This window comes from Sturnira hondurensis, unplaced genomic scaffold, assembly GCF_014824575.4.
Source record: "Sturnira hondurensis isolate 20B ecotype Veracruz unplaced genomic scaffold, ASM1482457v3 Scaffold0014745, whole genome shotgun sequence".
In the NCBI taxonomy this organism is placed as follows: domain Eukaryota; kingdom Metazoa; phylum Chordata; class Mammalia; order Chiroptera; family Phyllostomidae; genus Sturnira; species Sturnira hondurensis.
This window is the reverse complement of record NW_028087376.1, coordinates 1683288-1708539: the sequence shown is the minus strand read 5'-3', so window position 1 is coordinate 1708539 and position 25252 is coordinate 1683288. Positions and strand designations below refer to the sequence as shown.

General features: G+C 42.7%; 1 protein-coding gene across 2 annotated transcripts in view; it reads left to right on the top strand.

The window, feature by feature from the left end:
- ZFP1 (ZFP1 zinc finger protein) overlaps positions 1-25252 on the top strand; it is a 41649-nt gene continuing 16397 nt past the window's right edge. Inside the window, exons 1-2 of one of the 2 annotated variants that reach the window (XM_037063619.1) lie at positions 1-150; positions 9622-9678. In XM_037063619.1, the coding sequence (XP_036919514.1) occupies positions 9664-9678 (15 nt within the window). In that variant the 5' untranslated portion in view covers positions 1-150; positions 9622-9663. Of the gene's footprint in view, positions 151-9615; positions 9679-25252 lie in introns of those variants that run through there. The other variant, XM_037063618.1, reaches the window with a different exon arrangement.

Below are 25252 nucleotides of genomic sequence, written 5' to 3'. Positions count from 1 at the left end.
GCATGTGCAAGGCTGCGAGCGCGCCAGTGGCCGCCCTTCCCCCACCGTTACCCGTGAGTGGGTCACTGGGCCCCGGTTTTCGTTCTTCTTCGCTGTCCCGCGATGTGACCCTGCCTGACACTGAAGCACGAATAGAGACTGCCCTTCTAGGTATGAAGGGGCGCTGCTAGGCAACGCCGCAGGGCCGGGGGGCAGAGGGGAAGGAGATGCAGGACGGGCTCGTGCCCGCGCAGGGTGGGATCCCAAACTTCGGCGACTCATTGGAGGCGGTGACCCTCGGGCCTGTATCGGGGGGGCCGTCTACGCTCTTCTCGACGTGGGGTTGGCGGGGCCCGCCAGGCCGGACGTGCGAGGGCGGGGACGGCGGAGGGGTCGGGCTTTTGCGAGTCTCGCCTTCCTCCCTTTGTCCAAAGAAGTGCCTCCGACCTACGGTGAGGGTCCGGCAGCGCAGGAGGGAGTCCGGAAGTCCGTCCGAGAGCGCGCCTGGCTAGGCCGGGCGAGTGCTGGGCGAGGCCAGGGGCGGGGCCGGACACACCTGGCTGCACTCGGCGCTGCGTGCGTACAGCGTCCTGGGCCTCGCTGGGTGGAGGGAGACTTGAAAGGCCCAGCAAGTTTTCTGATGCACACGACGTCCGGAATGATTAAGTTCCGACCTCCTCGCTAGAGCCTCTTCTGTTAAGCGTTCACCTAATCCTCGCACCTACCTTGTGGGCTTCGCTAGTATAGCAGTTTCAAGAGAAGGAAAACGGATGGTCACAAAGGTGAAGTGATTTGCCCAGGTCACGCAGGCAGCTGGTACTTTGTTTTGTGAATGGCAAGCCTTTTTTCATTTGCCTTTTGATGGTTCTCACCGATAGTTTTTGGCATGCAGGCATTTTGAATTTCTCCGGTTGAATTTTCTCCGGGTCTTCTCTTTTGTGGCACCCAAAGCCTTCACCGCTTTGAGATTATATTGGTTGACCAAAAAGTTTCTTTTAGTTTTTTCCTTAAGATGGCTCTAGTAGTGCTTAGGTGTCTTGAACTTTATTTGAAGCAATTTAGTTAGATTGTATTTTGACAGCTGTCATATCAGCGTGCATTTTAAAAAAACGTATCAAAATTGGGTGAATTTTTGTGCAGCCATTTTAATATTGAAGATGGAAGAAGATATGCAGCATTTTCAGTGTATTGTGCTGTATTATTTCAAGAATTAAAAAGCTCAACTGAAATGCAGAAAATTTGAGCAGTGCATTGAGAAGGTGCTGTGACTAATCCAACCTATCAAAAGTGGCTTGCAAAGTTTCTTGGTACTATTGACATTTGGGGCAAATAATTCTTTGCTTTGGAGCTGTCTAATGCATTGGAAGATGTTTAGCAGCACCCCTGGCCTCTGCGCACTAGAAGGCAATAGCAGGAGACAGCCAGCACACTCAAAATATCCAGATCAGTAAAGTTATTGGTGAAAATGAAAACTGTGTTTTTTATTTTATCAAAAACTAAATGGACTTTTTGGCCAACCCAATACAAGTTTCCTGATGATGCCCAGTGGTACTTCAGAATCTTTTTTTTTTTAATTTGCTGATATTCTTACTGTGATCCTGTTAATGGTTACATTTGCTGATACTCTTATTGTGATCCCATTAATGGTTACATTAAATTAGGGGAATGTACACCCTTATGATGTTGGGTCATACTATAGGCCTTCCCATTTGTTCATGTCCTCTTTTGTTCTGCTCCCCACCAGGAGTATTTTATCATCTTCATAAAGGAATTTCATTTTCCTTAACGTCATTCTTACATAGTATTTTACTGCTATTGAAGATGGAATGTTTCCATTATTTTATCTTTTTTCTTTTGTATTTGATATCTCCCACTTTTAAATTTTGTATATTTGAGATTTGCCTTTTCCCCCTTAATTAGTATAGCTAATGGTTATCTGTGTTTATTGTTACAAAGTAACTTTTTTAAATGTCTGTATTGTCTCCTTGATCATTCTTGATATTTGTGTTCTTATTTTTTTACCATGGCAACTTTGACTACAAGTTTGTTGATATATATATATATATATATATATATATATATTTAAAGATTTTATTTATTTATTTATCTTTGGAGGGAAAGGAGAGAGGGAGAGAAACATCAATGTATGGTTGCCTTTCATGCGTCCCCTGCTGGAAGTTGACCTGCAGGGAACTGGCCTGCAACCCAGGCATGTGCCCTGACTGGGAATTGAACCTAGATCCTCTGGTTCACAGGCCTGTGCTCAATCCACTGAGCTATGCCAGCCAGGGATGTTGATATATTTTTTAAAAGATTTTATTTATTTATCTTTAGAGGAGAAGGGAAGGAGAGAAGGAGAGAAATATCAATGTATGGTTGCCTCTCGTGAGTCCCCTGCAGGGAACTGGCCTGCAACCCAGGCATGTGCCCTGACTGGGAATCGAACCGTGATCGTGTGGTTCTCAGGCCCGCGCTCAATCCACTGAGCTACACCAGCCAGGGCTGGTTTGTTGATATTAGTCTTTTCACATAACCAGCTTTTGGTTTCAATGAATTTCTCTGTATTGATTTTTTCTTTTCAGTGTCATTAAGTTTTGCTCTTACCTTTTTTACTTCCTTCCTTATACTTGCTTTGTGTTTAATTTATTTCCATTACTAATTTAGAATTCTGTTGTTTAATTTCCAGATACTTGGGGATTTTCCAGATCTCTTTCTATTATTGATTTCTACTTTAATTCTGTTTTCCAAAGAATATGTTCTCAAATTTCAGTTCTTTAAAACTTACTGGCGTTTGTTTTATGGTCAAGAGTATGATTTGTTTTGGTGAATGTTTCCTGTATACTTTAATGACTATTGTGCTGTTGGTGGGGCATTCTTCTAGAAATACTAAGTGGGTCAGGGCAGTTGATACTGTGCTTCAGTTGTTTCGTATCCTTTGTGGGTTTCTATCTGTTCTATCACTGAAAAAAGAGTCTTGAAGTCTCCGACTATAATTATGGGCTTATCTCTTTTTCTATCATTGCTTCTTGTATTTTGAAGTTCTTTTGTTATGTATTTAGGATTGTTATGTCTTCTTGGTGACGTGACACAGTTACTTTTATGAATCATCACTCTTCATACCTGGTAATATTTCTTATGAAATTTACTCTTCCGGTATAAATATAATATATATATATAACTCCAGCATTCTTTTGATTAGTGTTTGCAAGGTATATCTTTTTTCATCCCTTTACTTTTGACCAGCTATGTTTTTTATATTAAAATAGACTGCTTATATACATATAGCATATAGTTTGGTATTGCTTTTTTAAATCCAATTTGACAAGCTCTGTCATTAAATTGACAGAGCTTTACCAGTTATTAATTAATATGTTTTTACCAGTTATTAATTAAAGTTTACCATCTTGTTAGTTTTTTTCTATATGTCCCATCTGGTCTTTGTTCCTATTTTCCTCTTCTCCTGACTACTTTTGGATTTTGTAAGTAATTTTAAGGATTCCAACTTTTCCCTCACTGTTGGCTTATCATTTATACATCTTTAAAATTTTTTCTGTGGTCGCCCTAGAGTTTATAGTAAACATCTTGAGTTAATCACAGTAGACCTTTAAAAATATTATGCTGTGTAATGTAAGATCCTTAAAACAGCTTACTTCCAATTTCATTACCTCACTCTTTGTGCTATTATTTATCTTCATTTTTAACCATGCTGGAGGTCTTTGTTCCTTTGTATAGATTCAGATTTCTGTCTGGTATCATACTCCTGCTATCTGAAGAATGTATTTAAGTGTTTCTTTTTTTAAAATTATACTTTATTGATATGCTATCACAGTTGTCCTAATTTTACCTCATTGCCCTTCCCACGCAGCACCCTTACTCACTCAGGCAATCCCCACACCTTTGTTCATGTCCATGAGTCGTGAGTATAAGTTCTTGTTCTTTGGCTCCCCTTGGCTATTCTACAAATTACCTGTTTGTACTTCTTCATCCCCTCACCTCTGTACCCATTCCTCCACAGCCCCCTCCCATCTGGCAACTATCAAAACACTGTCTGTATCCATGTGAGTCTGTCTCTGTTCTTCTTGTTTGCTTAGTTTGTTTTTTAGATTCAGTTGTTGGTATATGTATTATTGACACTTTATTGTTCATAGTTTTTATCTTTTTCTTAAATGAGTCTCTTTAACATTTCATATAATAATGATTTGATGACGATGAACTCCTTTATTTTTTTGTCTGGGAAGCTCTTTATCTGCCTTTCAATTCTAAATGATATCTTTGCTGGATAGAGCAATCTTGGGTGTAGGTCCTTGCCTTTCATGATTTGGAATACTTCTTTTCAGCCCCTTCTAGCCTGCAAAATTTCTTTTGAGAAATCAGCTAACAGTCTTATGGGAACTCCACTGTAAGTAACTAACTTCTTTTTTCTAGCTGTTTTTAAAAGTCTCTCTTTGTTTAACCTTTGGCATTTTAATTCTAATGTGTCTTAGAATAGGTGTCTTTGTATCCAGCTTGTTGGGGACTCTGCTTCCTGGACTTACATGTCTATTTCCTTTTCCAAATTAGGGAAGTGTTCTTCCATTATTTTTTCAAATAGATTTCCAATTGCTTGCTCTTTCTCGTCTCCTTCTTGTCCCCCTGTGATGTGAATGTTGGAATGTTTGAAGTTGTCCCAGAGGCTGCTTATATTATCCTTGGGGTTTTTTTTTTTTTATTCTTTTTTCTTCTTGCTATTCTAATTGGATTTTTTTTTTTTTGCTTCCTTATGTTCCAAATCATTCATTTGATTCTAGGCTTCATCCACTCTACAATTTACAGTTTCCTTGTAAATTGTTCTTTATTTTAATTAGTATATCCTTCATTTCTGACTGGATCTGTTTTATACTGTTGATGTCTTCACTAAGTTCCTTGAACTCTGTGGTTTGAACTCTGCAGCTGATAGATTGTTTATCTCCATTTTGTTTATTTTTTCTGTTTTAATCTGTTCTTTTGTTTGGGTCATGTTTCTTTGTCTCCTCATTTTGGCAGCCTCCCTGTGTTTGTTTCTATGTATTAGATAGAGCTGCTGTGACCCCCCTGTCTTGGTAACATGGCCTAATGTAGTAGGTGCCCTGTAGGGTCCAGTGGCCCAGTGGCCCCTATCACCCAAGCTGGGTACTCAAGGTGTACCCTCCATGTGAGCCGAGTTCACCTCCTCTTGTCGTTGAGCCTTAATTGCTGTTGGCAGGTCACTTGGAGGGATCTCTCCAGGCCAATCAGCTGCAAGGACTGGCTGTGACCACTGATCACCAGCCTCTGTCCTCTGGAGGATCAGCCATGCAGGGGCAGGGTGGTCGGGGTGGTCTGTAGCTGTCCACTGGGGTCATAGGCACTATTGTTTCCCAGGTGGTACAGGCCAAGATCAGCCCCCACATGTGTTCTGCCAGGGGCCACCCTGCGTGAACGATAAAGCAATCTCAGATGGCTGCTACTTCTGCTGGGCTTGGAGATTCCCAGGTGAGGCCAAGCTGTGAATCTAGGCTGGTTGCTGCTAGTGCCAGGCCTGGGGCCAAATAGCAAGAGGTACAGGGGCTGGGGGCTCACTTGGGTCAGCTGTTGCTTGTTTGAGAGAATTTAGGAAGTTGTGAAATATGAGCCAAGACCATATGGAAAATTCATAGTTAACATTTTGGGTGGGCCCATAAGTTGGGTGGGATGGAGTCTCAGAGGATCTCCAGGTTGGGGCAGTAGTGTTAGCCAGGTTGATGGACATATCTCAGATTTGGCACCCAATTGCTGGTTCTGTGGCTCTTTGTAGGGAGGGCTCAGAAAAGGGACAATGGCCTCTGCCTGCCCATCTGTCTGGGAGAAGGCTGTCCTCCAGCTCCCACCTTGATACCAGCCTTTCTATTCCTTCCTGTATGCCACTGGTGCCTTTCAAACTGCTACCCTGGTGCTGAAGCTTAGAGGGAGTGAGTCTGAATAAATTCCTTTGTGGATTCTTTAATAGGAACTGCTTGGGACTTCAAAAGTTTCTTCTACCAACTTAATCCCCACTGGTTTTTGCAGCCATAACTGGACTTATCTGTCCAGTTCCTGGCACTGGAACCCTGGACTGGGGAGCCTGGTGTGGGGCTGGTTCTCCTCCCTCCCAAGATAGCCCTTCTGAATTTTTATCCACCATACATGGGTGGGACCAGCCCATTCTGCATCTCTGCCCCTCTACCAGTCTCAATGGACGTGGTTTCTTTAATTCCATAGTTGTTAGACTTCCAGTCAGCTGGGCTTCTGATGGTTCTGAATGATGGTTGTTCTATAATTTAGTTGTAATTTTGATGTCGGTTGTGCGAGGAGGTGAGCTGTGTTTGCCAATACTGCCATCTTGACTGGAAGTCCCTTTGAATATTTCTTATTTATTTATTTATCTTTAGAGGGGAAGGGAAGGAGAGAAGTATTAATGTATGGTTGCCTCTCGTGAGTCCCCTGCTGGGAGCTGGCCTGCAACCCAGGCATGTGTCCTGACTGGGAATTGAACCGCGATCATGTGGTTTGCAGGCCCGTGCTCAAGCCACTGAGCTGCACCAGCCAGGGCTGAATATTTCTTTTTTTTATAGGGTTTTTTTTTTTTTAAGATTTTATTTATTTATTTATTTATTTTTAGAGGGGAGGGAGAGAGAGAGAGAAACATCAATGTATGGTTGCCTTTTGTGCGTCCCCTGCTGGTAATTAGCCTGCAAGGAACCGGCTTGCAACCCAGGCATGTGCCCTGACTGGGAATGGAACCGAGATCGTCTGGTTCGCAGGCCCGCGCTCAATCCACTGAGCTACGCCAGCCAGGGCTGAATATTTCTTTTTTTAAAAATATATTTTATTGATTATGCCACTACAGTTCTCCTATTTCCCCCCTTCATTCCCCTCCACCCTGCACACGCCCTCCCCCATAATTCCCCCCTTTAGTTTATGACCACGTGTCTCAAGTTCTTTAGATTCTGTATTTCCCATGCTATTCTTGCCCTCCCCCATCTATTTTCTCCCTACTATCTATGCTACTTATTCTCTGTACCTTCTCCTCCCTTCTCCTCCTCCCACTCCCCTATTGCTAACAAGGGCTTGGTGATGATGACTCCTTGAACTTGACCTTATCTGAGAAGCACTTTATCTGCCCTTCCATTCTAAATGAAAGCTTTGCTGGATAGAGCAATCTTGGCTGTAGGTGTTTGGATTTCATGACTTGGAATACTTCTTTCCAGCCCCTTCTTGCCTATTAGGTCTCTTTTGAGAAATCAGCTGACAGTCTGATGGGTACTCCTTTGTAGGTGACTGTCCCCTTATCTCTTGCTGCTTCTAGGATTCTCTCCTTCATTTTCATCTTGGCTAATGTAATGATGATGTGCCTTGGTGTGTTCCTTCTTGGGTCCAACTTCTTTGGGACTCTTCGAACTTCCTGGACTTCCTGGAAGTCTGTTTCCTTTGCCAGACTGGGGAAGTTCTCCTTTATTATTTGTTCAAATAAGTTTTCCACTCATGGCTGTTCCTCTTTCCCTTCTGGTACCCCTATAATTCAAATGTTGGAACGTTTAAAGATGTCCTGGAGGTTCCTAAGCCTCTCCTCATTTTTTTGAATTCTCATTTCTTCATTTTTTTCTGGGTGGATGTTTCTTTCCTCCTTCTGGTCCACTCCCTTGATTTGAGTCCCAGTTTTCTTTCCATCACTGTTGGTTTCCTGTGCATTTCCCTTCATTTCAATTAGTTTAGCCTTCATTTGTTCCTCTAATTTGTGACTAAAATCGACCAGTTCTGTGAGCATCCTGATCACCAGTGTTTTGAACTGTGCATCTGAAAGGTTGGCTATTTCTTGGTCGCTTAGAGTTATCAGCTCTGGGGCTTTGAGTTCTTCTTGAACCATAATGTTTTGGTCAGGTCGCACCTGTTACGTATGAGGGGCAGAGCCTTAGGTGTTCACCCAGCGTTGCTGGGTTGTGACACTGTGGAGGTGGGGTCAGAGAGTAGTAATGGCGGCCCCCTCTGCTGCTTCCCGCCACTTGGGCCTGCGTGGTCTGTCTTACTGGTTGCTCCTTCGCCTGGTTTATCTGCGTGTGAATATGTGACCGCGGTCAGCCTACTGCCTTGATCCCTCACTGGGTCTGCCCGTTGCCACCCGACGCCTGGGATCTGCCAACCACCACCTGCGTGCGCCTGGGTCAAACAGGCTGATTTTTCCTGCCTGACCCTGCTCCGCCAACCGCTGGCTCTGCCCCTCTTACTGTTCTGGCTGAACGATTCGTTGTTGTCAGACTTCCATATAGTTCAGTTTTCTGTGTTTTGGTTACGTTTTTGTTACTAAAACTTTGTTGTCTTTACACTTGGTTGTGCAAGGAGGCACAGTGTTTCCACCTACGCCTCCATCTTGGCCGGAAGAGAGCTGAATATTTCTTGTAGTACGGGTCTGTGGTATTGATTTCTGTTTTTGTTTGAAAGGTTTTTATTTTTTATTTTGAAAGATATATTTGCTGGGTATATAATTCTGGGTTGGTAGGTTTTTTCTGTTTGCCTTTTTTTTTTTTTTGCTTTTTCTAAAGCACTTTAAAGATGTCAGTACATTGTCTTCTGACCTGTATATGCATGTTTTCTGATGAGAAGTTAGCTGTGATTGTTTATTCCTCTGTATATGATGTCTGTTTTTCCTCTGGCTGTTTTCAAGACTTTCCTTGTGTCCACATGTATCTTTGTTTTGTTTTGCTTTGGGGGGGGAGTGTTCAGCTTGTTTGGATAAATTGTCCGAACTTATTGGATCTGTGCTTTGATATTCATTATCTTTGGAAAAATTCTCAGCCATTGTGTCTTTAAATATTTCCGTCCCATTTTTCTTCTTTTTTAAAAAAATTGATCTTGCGGGGAGAGAGAAATACTGACTTGTTGTTCCACTTATTTCTCTATTAATCGGTTGCTTTTTGTATGTGCCCTGACCAGGGATTGAACCCACAACCTTGGCATGTCTGGACAACATTCCAACCAACTGAGCTACTTGGCTGGGCCTTCCTTTTGGGATTCCAGTGGCGTATTTGTTAGGTCATTTGATATTGTGCCATAGCTCTTGGATACTCTGTCCTTTTGTTTGTGTGTTTGATTTTGTTTGTTTGTTTTCCTTCCACTTTCAATTTCTATTTCAGTTTGGGTAATTTTCTTTTGACTTGTCTTTAGGTTTCCTGAAAATTTCCTCAGCTTTGTGAGTTTAACAATGAGCCTATTGAAGGTATTCTTTCAGCTTGGTTACTGTGCTTTTCTTTCTCAATATTTCCATCTGATTTTTTCAAAAGTATTCATCTCTTTTGAAATTCTCTATTTACTTGTGTTGTCCATCCTTCCCATTAAAGCCTTTAATATATAAATTATAGTTGTTTTAAATTCTCTCTCTGATATTTTCGTTAGTTGAGGCTTCTCTTGATTGCTTCTTTTCTTGGTAGTGGGAGGTCTTACTTGTGCCTTTTCAGGTGTCTCACCATATTGGATTGAAGGTGAAGGCTGTCATTCTGATCCTTTCTGCTCCTTTTGAAGAGGCAAAGTGACTGTCCCAGGAGGTGTTTTTTTCCCAGGTGACATGCAGGGATTTGTAATTCTGAGGCAGGTCAGATCTTTAATAACAATACTTTCCTTTTTGCTTTATTCCAGGTCTGCTTTCATATCTGTGCCTTTACCCAGCAGCTGCAGAAAATGAACAAATCCCAGGTGAGTTGTTTATTCCCAATTTTGTTTTTTCGCTACATTTGAGGAAGTTTATAAGGATCCAGAATATGGAACAAAAGTATAAATGAGTGAAACTCAAGGAAAACACAGTAAATATTACTGATCAATACCAGCAACTGAAATGCAAACCAGCCTAATTAAGTGCCTTACATTGGTTATGAACACCATTATCTTGGTTGTCTAGCATTAGGTCTGAATATATTTTATGGACCTTCATTTAGTTGGTGTTTTGGACAGCATCTGCAGAGACAACCCAAGTTTAAAAGTGTTATCAGTTTGTCTGTGTTTATTTCATACAGCATTCTTCAGTGCAAATGAAGAATGGGATTTTTGTTGTGTGAATTTTATTTTTCTAATCAGATTAATGTGATGCAAAGAACTCAGTAAACATTTGGGTGTGTATTTAAATTCTCCTCTAACTTCCACAAGTATTGTTATTACTTTCTTGTGTAGCTTTCCAGAGTTTACTGATACATATTTACAAAATAAAAATATAGGTTATTGTAAGGTAGCATATTAATTATACTGTTCTGTTGATGTGTTTTGTTTCTAATTAATATACTTCATTTTTTTTACGGTTTTATTTACTTCTAGAGAGAGGGGAAGAGAGGGAGAAAGAGAGGGAGAGAAACATCAATGTGTGAGAGATACATCCATCAGTTGTCTTTCACAGGCCCCCAACTGGGGATCTGGCCTACAACCCAGGCATGTGCCATGACTAGGAATTGAACTGGCGACCTTTCATGTCACAGGCTGGTGCTCAATCCACCGAGCAACACCAGTCAGGAGTTTCTCCTTTTATTAACATCTTATGTTAATGTGGTATACCTTTTATAATTTATGAGTCAATATTGCTATTTTACCTAAAGTCCATAGATTTCATTAGGATTCACTCTTGGTATTGTACACTCTGTAGGTTTTGACAAATATGTAATGACATGTATCCAGCATTATAATGTCACGCAGAATAGTTTCACTGCCCTAAAAATCCTCTGAGCTCTGTCTATTAATTCATCCCTCCCTGTCCCTGAATCTCTGGCAACTACTGCTCTTTTTTTGGACAGCAGTTACTATTTCAATTTTACAAATGGAAACTGAAGTCCAGAGTGGATAAATGCTCACCCAGGATCGCAGAGTCATTAGGAAGTGTGCAGTCTAGCACTTTGAGGTTACAAGGGCCTTTTTCAAAACCAGTTTCTCTTTCGATTTCTTCCAACATCCATATGCGGTAAGGACTGCCTTGTAAAAGTGAGGAAACTGAGTTCTGAAACAAGTTACTTGCCCAGGGCCAGGCCTGCAGCGTGTGGGTGGGCAGTGCTGGGCCCTCCGTTGCCAGGCTTACCCATGACCACATGGACCCAGTACCTTATAGCAAACTTCTTTTTCAGCTTCTTGGCAATGAAGTGATTGAGCTTCCTCTCAGATTGTCCTGCGGGGACCTGCGTACTGTTCCATTTCCACCCAAACAGCTTGGCCCATGCTGGGGGCTCATACACTTACGCAGGCAGCAGTCACTTGCTTTCCCACTGCTCTTTTTACCGTCTCCATTGTGCTTTTCTAGAGTGTCATATAGTTCAAATCATATAGTATGTGGTCTTTTCAGATTGGTTTCTTTCACTTAGAAATATGCATTTAAGATTCCTCCATGTCTTTTCATGGCTCCAGGGCTCATTTCTTTTTAGCACTGAACCACACACATATGATGTTACATGGATGTACCACACTTATCTGTAATCTATTGAAGGGCATCTTGGTTGATTTAAATTTTGGTAATTGTGAATAAAGCTTTCTGTAAACACTGTGTGCAAGGGTTTATTTTCCATCTGTTTATCTTCTTGGATGAGGTGTGCGTTAAGGTTTTTGGTCCATTTTTTTAAAGACTTTATTTATTTTCAGAGAGGATAAGGGAAGGAGAAGGAGAAGGAGAGAAACATTGATGGGTGAGAGAAACGTTGATTGGTTGCCTCTCCATGCCCCCAACCGGGGACCTGGCCTGCAACCCAAGTATGTGCCCTGACCGAGAATTGAACCCATGACCTTTTGCTTTTCCAGACAATACGCAACCCACTGAACTTGCCAGTCAGGGCTTTGGCCCATTTTTAAATCAGGTTGGTTATTTTCTTATTGTTGAATTTTATGTATTTGGGATTCTCATTCTTTATCAGGTATTTTTTTCCAAAGATTTTTTTTCCCATCTGTGGTTTGTCTTTTCTTTTTTTTTTAAGATTTTATTTATTTATCTTTAAAGGGGAAGGGAAGGAAAGAGGGAGAGAAATACCAATGTATGGTTGCCTCTCATGAGTCCCCTGCTGGGAACTGGCCTACAACCCAGGCATGTACCCTGACTGGGAATCGAACCGCAATACTCTGGTTCACAGGCCCGCACTCAATCCACTAAGCTACACCAGCCAGGGCTTCTTTTTTTAAAAATATATTTTATTGATTATTCCATTACAGTTGTTCTATTCCCCCCTTCATTCCCCTCCCCCCTGCACACCCCCTCCACCACCATTTCCCCCCTTTAGTTTATGACCACGTGTCTCAAGTTCTTTAGATTCTATATTTCCCCTACTATCCTTGCCCTCCCCCCATCTATTTTCTACGTACTGTCTATGCTATTTTCTGTACCTTCTCCCCCCTTCTCCTCCTCCCACTCCCCTGTTGCTAACCCTCCATGTGTTCTTCATTTCTATGGTTCTGCTCCTGATCTAGCTGTCCTCTTGGTTTGCTTTTGTTTTAGGTGTGGTTGTTAATAACTGTGAGTTTGCTGTCCTTTCACTGCTCATATTTTTCATCTTTTTCTTTTTTTCTTTTTTTAAATATTTTATTTATTTATTTATCTTTAGAGGGGGAGGAGAGAGAGAGAGAAACATCAATGCATGGTTGCCCTTCCTGCATCCCCTGCTGGGAGTTGGCCTGCAGGGAACTGGCCTGCAACCCAGGTGTGTGCCCTGACTGGGAATCGAACCACGATCCTCTGGTTCGTAGGCCCGCGCTCAATCCACTGAGCTACACCAGCCAGGGCTTCATCTTCTTTTTCTTATATAAGTCTCTTTAACATTTCATGTAGTAAGGGCTTGGTGATGATGAACTCCTTGAACTTGACCTTATCTGAGAAGCACTTTATCTGTCCTTCCATTCTAAATGAAAGTTTTGCTGAATAAAGCAATCTTGGCTGTAGGTCTTTGGATTTCGTGACTTGGAATACTTCTTTTCAGCCCCTTCTTGCCTATTAGGTCTCTTTTGAGAAATCAGCTGACAGTCTGATGGGTACTCCTTTGTAGGTGACTGTCCCCTTATCTCTTGCTGCTTCTAGGATTCTCTCCTTCATTTTCATCTTGGCTAATGTAATGATGATGTGCCTTGGTGTGTTCCTTCTTGGGTCCAACTTCTTTGGCACTCTCTGAGCTTCCTGGATTTCCTGGAAGTCTATTTTCTTTGCCAGACTGGGGAAGTTCTCCTTTATTATTTGTTCAAATACGTTTTCCACTCATGATGGTTTTTTTTCCCCTTCTGATACCCCTATAATTCGGATGTTGGAAGGTTTAAAGATGTCCTGGAGGTTCCTAAGCCTCTTCTCATTTTTTTTGAATTCTTGTTTCTTCATTTTTTTCTGGTTGGATGTTTCGTTCTTCCTTCTGGTCCACTCCATTGATTTGAGTCCCAGTTTCCTTTCCATCACTATTGGTTTAGTTTAGCCTTCATATGTTCCTCTAATTTGTGACTATAATCAACCAGTTCTGTGAGCATCCTGGTCACCAGTGTTTTGAACTGTGCATCTGATAGGCTGGCTATTTCTTTTTCACTTAGAGTTATTGGCTCTGGGGCTTTGAGTTCTTCTTGAGCCATATTTTGGACTGTTTGTGCCTGTTACTTATGAGGAATGGAGCCCTAGGTGTTCACCAGGGTGGGGTGACTCAGTCACTGGGTTGTGACGCTGTATGTGGGGGCGGGGTCAAAGGAAAGCAATGGAGGTCCCCTCTGCCGCCTCCTGCCGCCGGGGCCGCACGATCTGTCCCACTGTGCACGAGTATGTGACCGAGGTCAACCTGCCGCCTTGCGTACTCACTGGGTTCGCCCGCTGGGGCCTGCACAGTTCATCTCACTGATCACTCCTCTGCTGGTTTATCTGCATGCGAATGTGTGACCATGGTCAGCCTGCCCCGAACCCTCATTGGATCAGCGCTGCTACCCTGGATGCCTGTCTGCCTGGGTCGGGGGATCTTTCCTGCCTGACCCTGCTCTGCTGCTGGCTCTACCCCTCTTACCGGTCCCAGTTGAACGGTGCGTTATTGTCAGAATTCCGTATAGTTCAATTTTCTGTTCTTTGGCTGTGTCTTTGTTTATTAAACCTTTGTTGTATTCAAACTTAGTTGTGGGAGAAGGCACAGTGTTTCCACCTACGCCTCCATCTTGGCAGAAGTCCTGGTTTGTCTTTTCATATTTTTTGTTTATGTATGTTTTTATCACTCAATGACATCTTTAAAGTCTTTCCATACCAGAACATAATTTCTAATTTTTATTGTATAATGTAACACATACAGTATTAGAATATTCTTTGCATGTATTATAATAACATGTATAACAAATAGGTATACATAAAAGAGTAATGATAAAATCAGCACCCATGTACTTACCCAGGTTAAGAAATTGAACATTATCTGTTCTTTCTTTGGGGGGGGGGTGTCTTTTTTTAAATTTTATTTTTCAGTTACAACTGACATATAATACATTAATTTCAGATGTACAGCATAGTGATTAGACATTTATATACCTCATAAAGTGATCACCCCAGTAAGTGTAGTACCCATCTGACACCACACATGGTTATTACAATATTATTGACTATTCTCTGTGCTTTACATCACCATGACTTTTTTTTTTAAGATTTTATTTATTTACTTTGGAGAGAGGGGGAAGGGAGGGAGAAAGAGAGGGAGAGAAACAGCAGTGTGTGAGAGATACATTGATCAGTTGCCTCTTGCATGCCTTCCACTGGGGATCAGGCCCACCACCCAGGCATGTGCCCTGACTAGGAATCGAACCAGCAACCTTTCAGTTCACATGTTGGCACTCAGTCCACTGAGTGCCACTGAGCCACACCAGCCAGGGCAACGTGACTATTTTTATAACTGGGAATATGTCTTTGTTAATCCCTTTCACCTTTTTCACACTTCCCCCCCAAGTCCCCTCTCATTTGGCAACCATCAATTTGTTCTCTATTTATGAGGTTGTTTCTCTTTTGTTTGTTAATTTATTTTGTTTTTTAGATGCCACATATAAGCAAACTCATGATACTTGTCTTTCTCTGTGTGACTTATTTTACTTACCTTGTTTGGGACTCTTCAGCATTTCCTGGATTCATGTATGCTTTGCTGGGTTTGGAAGTATTCAATCATTTCTTCAGATAGGTACTCAACCCCTTGCTTCCTCTCTGTGGTCTTCTGGCACCCCATGGTGTGAATGTTAGTTTGCTTGATGTTGTCCCAGAGTTCTCTTAAACTATCCTCATTTTTTAAAACTTTTTGTTCTTTTTGCTGTTCCAGTTGGGTGTTTTCTATTACTGTGTCCTCCAGGGTGCTGATTCAGTCCTCTCTTTCATCTAATCTGCTATCATTGATTCCCTTTAATGTGTTCATTTCAGTTATTATTCATTTCTGACTTTCTTTAAAAAGATTTTAAATCTTGGAGAGAGGGAAGGGAGGGAGAAAGAGAGGGAGAAGAACCTCAATGTGCACCTCCAGTGAGATCACCTCCACTGGGATCTGGTCTACAACCCAAGCATGTGCCCTGACTGGGAATCAAACTGGTGACCTTTTAATTCGCAGGACAATGCCCAGCGAGCCATATCAATGGGTGCCTGACTGGTACTTTATTATGTTTCTATATCCTTTTTTTATGTTTTCTGTCTCTTTTGAAGTTCTTACTGAGGTCATCTATTCTTCCCCTCAGTTAACTGAGTATCCTTTTTTTAAAGGTTTTATTTATTTTTTAGAGAGAGGGGAAAGGAGGGAGAGAAACATTGATGTGTGGTTGCCTCTGGAGTGCCCCCAACCAGGGACTTGGCCTGTAACCCAGGCATGTGCCCTGACTGGGAATTAAACTGGCAACCCTTTGGTTCCCAGGCCGGCACTCAGTCCACTGAGCCACACCAGCTAGGGCACATTGAGCATCCTTATAACCAGTGTTGTGAATGCTGTACCTGGTAGAGTGCTTGTCTCCACTTTCCATTTAGAGTGCTAGAGTTTTGTTCTTTTCTTTCATTTGGGCCGTGTTTCTTTATTTCCTTATTTTTGCTAACTCCCTTGTGTGTTTCTGTGTATTAGGTAGGTTTGCTACTTCTCCTGTTCTTGACAGAGTGACCTTACGTAGAAGTTGTCTTGTGGGGCCCAGTGGTGCAGTCTTTCTGGTCACCTGAGCAAGGTGTTCCATGGTTGCTGTCCCCTGTGTGAGTTGTGTGTGCCCTCCTGTTGTAGTTGAGGCTGTGTTGCTGTTGGCATGTCAGTGGGTGGCCCTCAGGCTGACCAGCAGTGAGGCCTGGTGGTGACTACAGTGGACAAGCTGTTGTCTGGGGGCTGACTATGGAGAAGGAATCACTTTAATGTGGCTCTGGTGCTAGTCAGGTTTACCCTTCGGGTGTCTCCTTCGCGTGGCTGGTTGAGTGGTCTGGTGTGGTCTGAAGCCAGCCACTGGTCATAGTGGTTCTGGAACCTCTTGGGAGGTGCTCTGGAGCAGAACAAGTTCGACCACCACTTTTGCAAGCTTGGGGCCTCTTGGTAGGAGCTACAAAGTGATCTGTAGTTGGTTGCCACTTGTTCTTGGTTTGGAGGCACTTTGGAGAGGCTGCAGTGCAAACTGAGGCCAGCACCAGGATGCAGGCTGAGGCCAACTGCCCATGTGTGCTGGGCTTGTGGTCACTGAACTGAAGCTATGTTCCAGGCCAAGACTGGCTGCCGCCTCTGCCAGGCTTCGGGGAGCTGCGGTGCAAGCTGAGACTGGCCACTACTTGTGCTGCACTTGGGTCCACTTACCAAGAGCTACAAGGCATTAGCAAGGCTGGTTGCTGCTCATTTGGGGTTTGTGGACTTTTGAGAGATTTGGGGAAAGTTCACAGCATGAACCAAGGCAAGTTGTTTACATTGTAGAGGATTCGCTTGGAAGAGGCTTGGGCCTGATGAACCTGTTGAGTGGGGCAGGGTCTTAGTGAATCACCAGGGCAGGGTGAACATGTTAGCCAGGGTAATGGAGAGCACAGCTTTGGCGTCTGCCTGGGTGGGAAGAGAGTTCAGCAAAGGAGCAGTGGTGCCTGCCAGCACTTTCATCGCCAAAGAGAGTTGCCCCCACCCCCACCCCCTAGCCTTCATCCTGAAGTCAGTCAACATTGTGAGCACCTCCCCCCACGCCCACTCCCCTCAGAGAAACAGCAATGTGTGAAAGAAACAACTGGTTGCCCCTCACACCCCCTCCACTGGGGACCTGGCCTACAACCCAGGCATGTGCCCTGCCTGGGAATTGAACCAGTGACCCTTTGCTTCTCAGGCCCATGCTTAATCCACTGAGTTATACCAGTCAGGGCCACATTGCTGTTTCTTTATATCCTTAGTTACACGAATTTTAATGTGACTGGAGGAGGAGGCGAGCACAGCAGGTACCTACTCTGCCATCTTGATCAGTAGTCTCACTGTTCATTATCTCTTTTTATGATACATTCTCTGATTGAACCCTCCTACTAGGTGGCTAGTATCTTTATGTTTATGTTAATCATTCCTTTGCATTTCTGAAAGATTTTACCACTTATATGTGTATTCTCTAATCCATATAAAATTCAGTTTTGAAAATCTATAGCTGGAATTTATATTGCCTTGTTTTGCGTAATTTTCTGTCTGATTGGTGGAGGGTTTTGTTGTTTTTGTTGTTTTAGACATGAAAGATTTAAAACATGTCCTTTCATGCACCTATGTTCCCTTTGTCAAGATTCAGGGTTTTTGTTATTGTTGTTTTAAATTACATTAGCCAGTGTCAGCTAGAGAGAGGTGAAGCCACTCATGGACTTCTGGTGATAGTGTGAACTGGTAGTCTTACTGCAGACCCAGCCGTGTAGCACACTTATCAAGCAAGCGCAGATTTAGTTGTATCTAGAAATGCTGCTCATGTTGGACAAAGGCTTCTAGGAAACAGTGAGCTGAATAGAGTCTCTGGGTTTACAAAAATTCCATTTGGAAAAGTCCCTGGCAAGGTCATGAGGAACGTAGGAGAACATAAGGTTGCGCCGTCTGGCAGGGTCAGAGTGTGGGTTAGGTCTGGCAGGAATATAGTTAGAGTGAGTGGGCTGCTCTCTCTTTTCTGCTTCTTAGGTCACCAGTCAACTGCCAGCTCACTTCTGTGAGGCGAAATGGATATCCTCATTTGATCTAAGGCAGTCTGGTGTGCAAGGGAGAGCTAGATGCCAGCAGCACTCGGTCAAGATAAGCCAAACCAAGTACAGGTAGGAATTTGGGCCATGCTTACCAGGCATCCTGCAGAGGTGGCACCAGAGGTTGTGGGCATCTTGTTGGCGCCAGCACTCAAAATGCCTTCTTCTCGAACCATGCCGTTGCAGTTTGCGAGGCGAGCAGTTTGGCATCACTGGAGAACTGCTGCCTGTAGTCCTGCAGTCTCCTTCAAATCCCTCTTAGGGGTTTCCCGCGGCTCCTTTCCAGGTCTGTCTTTCGGATTACTGTCATTTTACTGGAGTACATTGTTAGTTTTTTGAGAAAGGGCATGTGAGGAATATGTTTTTTGGCCTTTAAATTTCTGAAAATGTCTTCGTTCTGTTCTGATACTTGACTGACAGTGTGAATGAGGACTTGTCCATTCCTTACTTTAGTTCTGTCATTTTTAATCGTATGTAATTTGAAGCTATGTTATTGAGCACATACACATTTTTGAGTGTATGCATGTTTACAAATGTTCTATCGTCCTGATGAATTTACCCTTCTGTCATTTTAGAATGTCATTCTTTATTCTTGTTTATAATTATTGTCTGATAAAAGCATGTCCATACCTACCTTTTCATGATTAGTGATTTTATGGTATATCTTTTTCCATTTGTGTTGTTTCAGTCTATTTGTGTTCTTATATTTATAGTGCATATAGTTGAACCATGTTTTTTAAATCAAATCTGACATAGTTGATCTGTCATATAGTAAATGTATAAGTGGCATATGGTTGGATCATGTTTTTTTTTAATCAAATCTGACAGACTTCTTTGTTTTTATTTACTCTATGATTAATTTAATTAAGGGCACAGTTGGATTTAAGTGTCATCTTGCCATCTTTTTAAAGATTTTATTTATTTTTAAGGAAAGGGGAAGTGAGGGAGGTGGAGGGAGAGAAACACTGATGTTAGAGGGAAGCATCCATTGATTGCCTCTTGCATACCCCTAACTGAGGACCTGGTTCACAACCTGCGCATATGCCCTGCCCAGGGATCAAACTGGAGACCTTTCAGGTCATAGGCAGGCACTCAATCCACTGAGCCACACCAGCCATGGCTGTGCTAGGTTGAATTTTCTATTTGATGGTAGTAATAGTGCCTAACACCTCGCTTTATTTAGTAGTCACCCTTTTGCTTCAGAACATCAAACTGATGCCCAGGTCAAATGGCCTGCCGCCTTGTTTTTGTGTGGCCCGCAGCCAAGAAGGGTTTTTAGCATTGGTATTTAGTATTAGTATTTGGTATTGATCTCAGGCACAGATGACCTTCAGTCCATGCAAAGTGACTAAAGATTCCTGTAAGATGCCATGAATCAATGCTGATTAGGTTACCAGCAACATTTATTAGTGGTTGAGGGGAAAAAATTAAAAGAAGAAGGGTGTTTTATGATGTGAAAATTACATGAAATACAAACTTCTGTGTTCATAATCAAGTTTTGTTGAAAGACAACTGTGACCTTTTCTCTGTCTTGCCTGCGCCTGCTTTTGTGGTACAATGACAGTTGATTATTTGGAGTTGGGACTACATATGGCTTGCAAAACCTTAAACAGTTACTACTAGGTTCTTATAGAAAAAGTTTGCCAACTCCTATTCTGTTGAGTTGGCCAAGAAGTTTGCTTGTTTTTTTCTGTAAGATGGCTCTAGTAGCACTTAGTTGTTTTTAACTTCATTCAAAACAATTTTGTTAGATTGTATTGTGACAGCTGTCATATCAGCATGCATTTAAAAAAATAGAAAAATTTAATTTTTGTGTAGCTATTTTTATTATTGAAGATGGTAGAAAATAAGCATTTCCTGTACATTATACTTTATTATTTCAAGAAAAGTAAAAACACAACTGAAATGCAAAACAAGATTTGTGCGGTAAATGGAAAAGGTGCTGTGACTGCTCTGATGTTCAAAAGTGGTTGCAAGGTTCCGTGCTGGACGATGCTCCACAGTCAGGGAGACCAGGTGAGGCTGACGGCGATCAAACTGAGACATTAATTGAGAACAAGCAATGTTATACCACACAGGAGACAGCCGACCTACTCAAAATATCTAAGTTAATAAAGTAATTGGTGGAAATGAAAAATGTGTCTTTTATTTTATGGAAAAAACTGAACAGACTTTTTGGCCAACCCAATGGTATTTTCATCTCTTTGAAAATATTCTGTTATTTTCTGGTTTCCACTGTTTCTATTGAAAAGTCAGCTTTCACTTCTACTCTTTTGCCTCTGAGGCAATGCATCTTTTTTCCTTCGGGGTTTTTAGCAGCTTAATTATGATGTGCCTATATGTGGTTTTCTTTGTATTTACTGTTTTGGGGATTAGTGGTGTTTCTGTGGTCTGACATTTGCTGTTTGGAAGATTCTCAGCCATTATCTTCAAGTATTGTCTTGTTATATTTTACCTCTCCTATTTAGAGTCCAATTACAAATATATTAGACCTTTTTTATCTGTCCCGTATGTCATGATGAGTCACACTGTTTGTCTCCACTAATGGTGTGCTGACAATGTGTGGATGATACTTACCACATAAATGGAGTAACCATACCCTAGATTCTGAAAAGCTGAATAGCCAGTAAAAGACTTCATACCCAAGTTATGCAAATAAATATACAAGTTCAGCTAGACTTGATCTGGGAATCATGTATTCAATAGATTACGAGCGTGATAGAAGGCATTTTTAAGCTATGTATTACTTCTCTTTGATCTATTGGACAGTCTACCACCCTACAGAGGAAAACTACAGCATTCTGACAGAATTTTTTAATGAAAAGACAACCATACTAGATTATGCATGACATCTCAGGAAACTGAGCTGGGTATTAGGTTTTAGCAAGTGTTACCAAAACTTTACACCATTTGAGAGAAACAGTACAGATGCTGCTTTATTTTACCATTTTGTGCACTGAATATGTACGCGTGTACTTTGCACTGACAGGAATACAACACAATGAGCAAGATACAGTTTCTCTTCTAAAAATTTTTAACATCTGATGGGGAGAGTGAGAGGAATAAGAGGCATTTAACCCCTCCAAAAGCAGAGATACCCCCCAAAAGAGGCATTTAACCCCTCAAAAAGGGAGATACCCCCCCAAAAGGTGCCCCAGGATTTAAAAGAGAGCAGGACTTAAGATTTAGGATGTGTTGCATCCACCAACCGCAAGAACAAATGTCGGAGACTTTCAGGGTTTCAATGATGTTACTTTATTGGCCAAGTTTAACCTGCTCAGGGGCGAACTCTCAAAGTGTCCAGAGACACAGTGCCCGCAAGGGCTGCAAACGAGAGTCGCGCACAGCGCTTGCAGCTAAGTCCTTATATAGAGGCCAGCAAGCGTAGCACAGAAGCAGATGTGGCGGTTAGCTATTGGCTTACAGAGCCCACACGCGGGAACAGGGTGGGGTCTGACCCAACTGAGAGGAAAATTTTGAAACTAAACAGATGGCAATCAACTTACAGGATGTTTGCTAGGGACGCAGGCTCCTTGGGGCTGAGACTATTTTTCTGCTCTCAACATTCCCCCGTTTCCTTTGGGGGTATGTCAGACCTTTGACTCTTCATCACTCGGGAGGATGGTGTAGGGTTGGGAGAGTACCATCAGCTTAACCACTTCTATTCTCTCCTTGATGAAAGCAAGTACTTTATTTAAGATAATAGGTCCTATGGTGACTACTAATAAGAGCACTAGGAGTGGTCCAGCAATAGCAGATACAAGGGTGGTTAGCCAAGGGGACATCTTGAACATAGATTCATACCAGTTAGAACTTCCTTCTTCTCTATTTCTATCTTTTAATCTTTTGGTGAGTGTTATGATATTTTCTCTAATTACTCCAGAGTGGTTAGCATAAAAACAACACTCTTCCCCTAATGCAGCACATAACCCACCTTGCTGGAGCATGAGAATGCGGCTAGTGGTCTTCCGTACTAGTGCTCCTTCTAACTGGCTGACTACTGTTCTGATGGCCTAGGGTCCTATGGTAATGACTAGAATAAGGATGATCAGGGGTCCTAGGACGGGGGCTAGGAAGGAGACAAGAGCGTCCTGCCACCAGGAGGATGCTCCTGTCCCAGCCCTGGGCCGTAGTCTGTCTTTAACAAAATAGCAACACTCTTCTCCTAGGAATATACAGGTCCCCCCTGTTCTTGGATTCAGAGCATTAATGAGGTTTCTTTCCTCATCATTTTTCTCCTCCTGTAATTAACTATTAGGAGGGGTTCTGAGATTCCTTTCTCCTTCTGGAATCATATAAAGGACAATGGACGAAGGTCTCATCTTCTTATAACTACTTCAGGCTGGACATGGACGTCGTCCTACCTACCCTGAAAGAGGTACCCTGAAAGAGGAGTACCCTGAAAGAGGAGGAGGTGGGTACAGCACAGAGGGAGTCCTTCCTGCAAGGGGAAGGACCTTACAGGGTCCTGGTCAGTTGGCTGTCACCAGGAAGTCACAGTCTTGGTGTCCAAAGGCTGGCATTACTGGACCGTTGGCCTTCTGGTCAGGTCATATTCTGGAGGTGACAGATTAGGCAGGTCATAGGCATACGGCCTATGTAAACAGAAGAACACACAGGTTAATTCACACAATAATCCCCAAACCAGTTGCTGTGCCTGTGAGACTGTCTTTTGGGATGACATTCCATTGCAAGGTCCTTCCTGAAATGACATTTAACAGTGGCAATTTGACAGGTCCTTTGCACATGTAAATTGTACATCTTTGGTGACATCACAAACCTAGTTTCAACTCTTAAATGAAAATAAGACAGTTTTAAGACAGTTAGCTGTGCCATTCTGATAACTAATACTGAGCATAGTGATTTTCCCAGAACTATAATTTTTCTCCCTAACATCACCCTTACTGTTATTACAGGGACCACTTTTGATTTTGACTGTTCATTTGCATAAACACATCAAGAGCAGCCTGGATCACTTACGATCTTTAGGTCCGCTTTGCTGGAACTCACACAGGGAACCTTCAGATTGACTTCTCAGTCTGCCCCTCAGGGCACAGAAGCAGAGTCACACATCCGCCATCTGGCTTCGCCTGTACCAGTCATTTCACTCAAATCCTTGAGCCTCCATTGTGCCTATAGGTTCCTTTTAGCCATCTTTCAGGAAGGCAACCTTCGTTCCTTCCCCGGAAAGGCTGGCACGAACCACACAAGCAACCAATGTACCAGGCTTTTCTCGTGGGCTTTTGCTAGCTTCACAGGTCAATCTCAGTTCCTCTGAGCTCTCTGGTAACGACCAGAACCCATACATGCCCCCTTCAGGTGTGACATTCCAGTCAAAGTCTTGGTTAACAAAACCACTATTAATGACTGTTCTTATTGGTTTTATGCAAAGAAATCTTACGTTATCATTCATTCCTTCAGAATGCCAAATTCTGGAGGGATCAGGTAGGGAGAAAAACACAAAGCTTGAAGGAAAATCTTTCTCCTTCTAATACCCATCAAGATGCATCTCCATGCCTTATACCTTCTATTACTAACACCACATAATTTCTTTCCAAAACTTTCACATTTCCATTTATTTTTATAACTTCCTACAGACTTTCTGCAATATTCGCAAACTTTCTATGGCCTTTTTACCTATCCAGATTTATCCATAATTCTCTTTTAATCCCTGTTCCTTTCCCACACTGGGAAGGACTGTACTTAAACTCAGTATCTGGTAGCTAAAAGTCCCTAGATTTGCAGGGACATTTTTTCACCTTTCTGAAGCTTAGACCTTGCAAACACCTTATAAATCAGATAGTCAGCCTTGGACCTCAGTTCATGACCTTCAAAACTAGAGCCTTTCTTATCAAAACCAGTTACACAGAGAATTTGACTGCTGCAGGGTCCACACAGCAGTGGCATACAGCTAAGCAGGTTTACAGAAGCAAGAAAGCAGGGCTGCTGAGAGGGTAATGTTCTTTTGTTCTTACTTCTTAGTTACTTAGTTGTTTACCCCTCTTTATCTTAGTGGCTCAGCAAAGGGACCCAGTCTCTCTGAGTTGTCTAAATAGGTCTCCTGCTATATCTCCCCCCTTTATCTATTCTGAGGATGGGAGGAGGTCTCCTAAAGATTTAGGGGCATTCCTAATTCTAAGCAGTGCCAGCGGCAGCAAATCAGTCCAAGGTCATCCAGTCTCCTTCTCAGTGAATGATTTTTGATCTCTGGCCAGGGCTTCTCCAAGGAGAGTGGGAGTTTCTGAAACTCTGTGGCAGTCTGGTCTGGGACTAAGCCAGCTAGGCTGAGGACTGTAGGTGCCTGTAACTCTAGTCTTTGTTGCCTGCCAGTGGGCTTTTTCTCTTCCCTTTCAGATACAGATACAGAACAAAATCTAAAACACAGAGTTCCAAAATAACACACAGGCATTCTCTTGCACCAGTGTGTCCACTGGTGCCTCACAGAGACATGCTCCTTCAGGCCCAGTCTCATGGCAGAGACATGCTGCTTTGCCTCAACCTGAAGCACTCATCATCCTCAATTGACCCTTCCTGGGTCCCAGGTGGTAAAGGCATTTTCCCCAACTGGCTACAGGCGACCTTTCCTAGGTCTTACAATACAGGTTTCTGATCCGAAATAGAACCACATGTGAGAAATTTGCTCTTTTCCCACGAAACCAGAAAACAAGTAGTTGAGGTTTCCTTTACTCCAGGTTTAAAACTTTCACATCCTTTATACATATTTTTAATTATCTATCATTCTTTTTTACTCTTGGTTCCTTTGCCTCGGGATCGAGGGATGTATATACCTTATTTGCTTCCAGGAGCCTCTCTAGGAACGCTGCCGGGGATTCCCCTCTGCCCTGGATGACTTCACTGACCTTACTGAAGTTGATAGGCTTTCCCGAAGCTGCCCTGAGCCCCCCACAGCAGAGCCCGGTGACACTGGAGGAGCGCGTCCCTTCCCCCAGTAGCATCAGAATCCCAGGTCGGGGGCCGAGAAGGGAGATCAGCCCTTGGGGTTTCTCAGAGAACGGGAGACTCCGATGTTTCCAATTACATACGTCACCGGTGGAAAAGGGCACATAAACCAGACGGGGAGGTGCCCGCAGCGCATCCGGCACCGGCGGCGCTTCCTGGAGAGACAAAATGGCAGCGCCTCCA